At 27.4% G+C, this 3,739-nt stretch overlaps 3 protein-coding genes across 3 annotated transcripts in view; 1 reads left to right on the top strand and 2 right to left on the bottom strand.

The window, feature by feature from the left end:
* Positions 1 to 242: 242 nt before the first annotated feature.
* Positions 243 to 2,245, bottom strand: ENU1_153480 (hypothetical protein; the record flags this gene model as incomplete). The annotated part of the gene is made up of 2 exons (XM_008860661.1): positions 243 to 1,768; positions 1,825 to 2,245. 2 exons carry the CDS (start codon positions 2,243 to 2,245, stop codon positions 243 to 245), a joined length of 1,947 nt encoding a protein of 648 aa, XP_008858883.1.
* Positions 2,246 to 2,498: 253 nt separating this feature from the next.
* Positions 2,499 to 3,320, top strand: ENU1_153470 (nucleotide binding protein 2, putative; the record flags this gene model as incomplete). The annotated part of the gene is made up of 1 exon (XM_008860660.1): positions 2,499 to 3,320. One exon carries the CDS (start codon positions 2,499 to 2,501, stop codon positions 3,318 to 3,320), a length of 822 nt encoding a protein of 273 aa, XP_008858882.1.
* A 322-nt stretch (positions 3,321 to 3,642) lies between these two features.
* The window catches only part of ENU1_153460 (PP-loop family protein), a gene marked incomplete at its 5' end in the record, with an annotated part of 737 nt that continues 640 nt past the window's right edge, over positions 3,643 to 3,739 (bottom strand). The window contains one exon of the mRNA XM_008860659.1: positions 3,643 to 3,739. This exon is cut by the window's right edge and continues 640 nt beyond it. Coding sequence (XP_008858881.1) covers positions 3,735 to 3,739 — 5 coding nt within the window. The 3' untranslated portion in view covers positions 3,643 to 3,734.

The following is a 3,739-nucleotide window of genomic DNA, read 5'->3' as shown; positions in this document are numbered from 1 at the left end:
TTCCAGTTGCTGGGTTGGCTACGTTAATCTTCATGTCAGAACACGCAGTTTACTTTTTACAAGTTCCTAGGGTTTACTTTTTTTTTTTCAATCAGTTATTTTTCAACTCAGTAACAAACAATATTTAAATTAGAATATTATTATAACTTAATTATATTTATAAAACATACCAAAAATCAATAAATATTATAATTAATTAGTAAAGTAACAAACAATCAATTTCAGTTATTTTTTTCGTAACATTACTCTTTATTATTTACTTCTTTAATTTCTTTTGGTTGAAGCTCTTCTATTCTTTTGATAAGTTTAATTTCTTTATGCTTTTTACTTTCTCTTTTTAAAGGAGAACACTCTTCCATCAATACAATTACTTCTTTTTCATCAATTGGTCGTTTAATTCCTTCATACGCTAAATGAGCTAATCCACTAACTATATTTTCTTTTTTGACTTGTGTAATTACTGGTTCGTGGCTAAACATTGTAAGTATTTCGTCAACGGCTGGATAACATATTTTTGGTAAATCACTTTTAATGTCTTTAATAATCACAAGCATTCCACTACCAATTAGTAATTGTGTTATTTCATTATTATTTAATTTACAAATATCTTTTAATGTACAGATAATATTTGCTTGTGCACAGTCAGTAGTTTCAGATAATACTTTCAATAGTTTTTCAAATATTTGGGTTTGAATAATATATGGAAGAACATTAGGAGTTGGTAACTTAATAAAATTCAATAAAAGTGATGAGAACCGTTCAAGGTATTTTCCTAAAACTTCTTTAGTATATTTTTCTTGAGTATTTAATGGTTCCATTAAAATATTCATGATTAATGGAATAAATTGTTCACAAAGAAGTGTTTGGTATTTTATGACACCATCATAAGCGATAGTACTATTTTGTAAAAATGAGAAAATACCATATAAATAAGATCCCTGTTGATAAATTCCACTTCTAACTATTTGTTCAAGTAATCCATTTTCCATTAGTAATATAGCAACATTACTTCCTGATTCAAATAATATTGTTAATGAGTCTAAGTAATATCCTTTATATTCTTCATTTAAACCTTTGAATATTGTAGTTAATATTCCAGTTTCAAGAATTGATTTAGCACGTTCTTCCCTTGCAGAGAGAGGATATAAAATTAGTGTAGAACAATATTGTTTAATAGTAATACTAATTCCTCTTCTTGACTCTTTATCATTATTAGTCTCATATTTCTTAATAAGTTTTTGAAATATTTGATCTTTTATTGACTCTTCTAAAATTTTTCGTTGTGTATTACTCAGTCGAATATTAATAGGTGTCCCAATTGATTCATCTGAAAACCGTGCCACAACAATGTCTCTGAAATAAGTTAATGCAAAAGCATATTCAACCAAATTTTTTACAGCAAATGACCGTTCAACAATTTCTTTAATACCAGTTAATTTTGTTTTGAAATCATCAAAAAAATAAATACGATTTGTTTGTGGTATTTGAGGGTCATATGATAATATTACAAATAATGCTTTTAGTGTTGAAAGTTGATATATTTCATCTGAAATTTTTTCATCAGGTAATAATAATAATACTTTAACAAAAATGAAGATAGACTCAACTATATCTTTCTTTGTAGTATCATTTATCGTTTTAGAGAATTTTATTAATCCATTTATAATCTCTTGTAGTGTTAACTTTTCAAATAAGATTGACGTATTACGTGATGCTAATGAAGTAATTGCAAGATCTCTTATTTCTTTAATATTTTCTTCTGTAAATGCTAAATAAGTAAGTGATTAATATGAAATTTTTGTTAAATAAAAATAACTAACAAACAAAGTGGTCCATCAGTTATTGATCTAACACCAATCTCAATAAGGTTATGACATAACTCATTACATAAATTTTTGTCAAGAAATGATAATGCGTATTCATTAGAAAATGCCTTACCTTGTATTTGAATTACTTTATCATTTTGTTTTTCAAATGCATCTCCTTTAATCAGTCTAACACATATAATTTTGTCTGGGACATAGTCATTTTTATCAATTTCTTTTCTTTCTCCCTCTGTTGATAATTTGTTTTCATTATTTTCAGAAAAAACCTCAATAAGTACACTATCATCATTAATCTCTACATTAAATATACCAATCCCAATTTCAACCCAATCATTTTCTTTTAACCGAAAGACTTTAACAAGTTGTTTCTTACTTTGATTATCTTCATTGGCTTTTGTTTCTATACTTTGTTCACCCATATGTCTTTACGATTTTGAGTTTCTTTTTTTCTCTTTCTCTCAATAACAGTTTTTAATAACATTTCCTTCCTTTTTTGCAAAATTCAATTTCTCAATTTTATAGACTTTCCTAAATTGCGAGAACAATAAAAGAAACCCTAAAAGAGTGAAGTAGAATTAAGATGATGAAGTTTTGAATAGGACCAGAGAACCCAATAGAAATGAAATACTAAAACGAAAAATGAGATTCAACTATTAATCCCAATTATTATTTATGACCGAACTTAACTCTGATCGTAATTTTGTTGGAGTTGATCATGTTAAAAATGTTATTTTGGTTCTTTCAGGAAAAGGAGGTGTTGGAAAATCAACAATTGCTACAGCACTTGCCCGCTCTTTTGCACTTGCTGGTAAAAAAACAGGTATTTTAGATATCGATTTATGTGGACCATCTATTCCAAAGATGATGGGACTTGATAATCAAGGAGTATACCAAGGAGAACATGGAGGAATTCTTCCTGCAAAATCTAAAATTGGAGACACTTATATTGATACACTTTCTGTTGGATTTATGTTAAGTTCACCTGATTCACCAGTTATTTGGAGAGGTCCAAAAAAAGGAGCTGCTATTGAACAATTTTTAAATGATGTTGAATGGGGAGATAAAGATGTTTTAGTTGTTGATACACCACCAGGAACATCTGATGAACATATTGCTATTATGGATTTCTTCAGAAAAAGAAATCAAGAAACTAAAGCTGTTATTGTTACAACACCACAACTTGTTTCTACAAACGATGTTGAAAAAGAAATTGATTTCTGTCATGAGTGTCAAATTCCCATTATTGGTTTAGTTGAAAATATGAGTGGGTATTTATGTCCTCATTGTTCTACTGTTACTAATATATTCTCCAGTAATGGTGGTAAAGAATTAGCCGATAAATACCAGCTTAAATTTGTTGGTGCTATTCCTATTGAACCAAAAATTTGTTTAGCTGGTGAGACTGGATTAAATCCATTTGCCGATGAACCATCAGCAAATGCATTAAAACCAATTACTGATTTTGTAGCCGATCTTGCTAAAACTTTTGCTTAATTTAATTTTTTCTCAACATTACTTTAAAATCGTTTTTATAAAGAATGATTATTAAAATAAGATAGTAGGTTACCACTTTTATTTTAGTGAAAGTCTTAGAACCTTTTAGCAACACCAGCTCAATTTGATTAAATCAAGAAAAAAAAGAATTACTTTATTTTAAATTGATTTGTTGAATTTAAGTAATAATACATTATTTCAATTTGTTATAATTTTTTTGTGGAGTTATGTTACAATGTAATAAAAATTAAGCAGCATTTTTAATTATTTTTTTATGACGTAAATAAAGTTCTAAATAATAATAAACCGAAGGTATTATCAATCATAAATATTCATACTTTATATTATAAGGAGATTGAGCAATAGAATGAACAATAAACGGATGATTCTTTTTAAAATGTTCCAGCATTTCTCTTACC

Source organism: Entamoeba nuttalli, assembly GCF_000257125.1.
Source record: "Entamoeba nuttalli P19 unplaced genomic scaffold asmbl_6405, whole genome shotgun sequence".
NCBI lineage: Eukaryota > Evosea > Mastigamoebida > Endamoebidae > Entamoeba > Entamoeba nuttalli.
The sequence above is the reverse complement of the archived record's forward strand: the minus strand, read 5'-3'. Positions and strand labels throughout refer to the sequence as shown.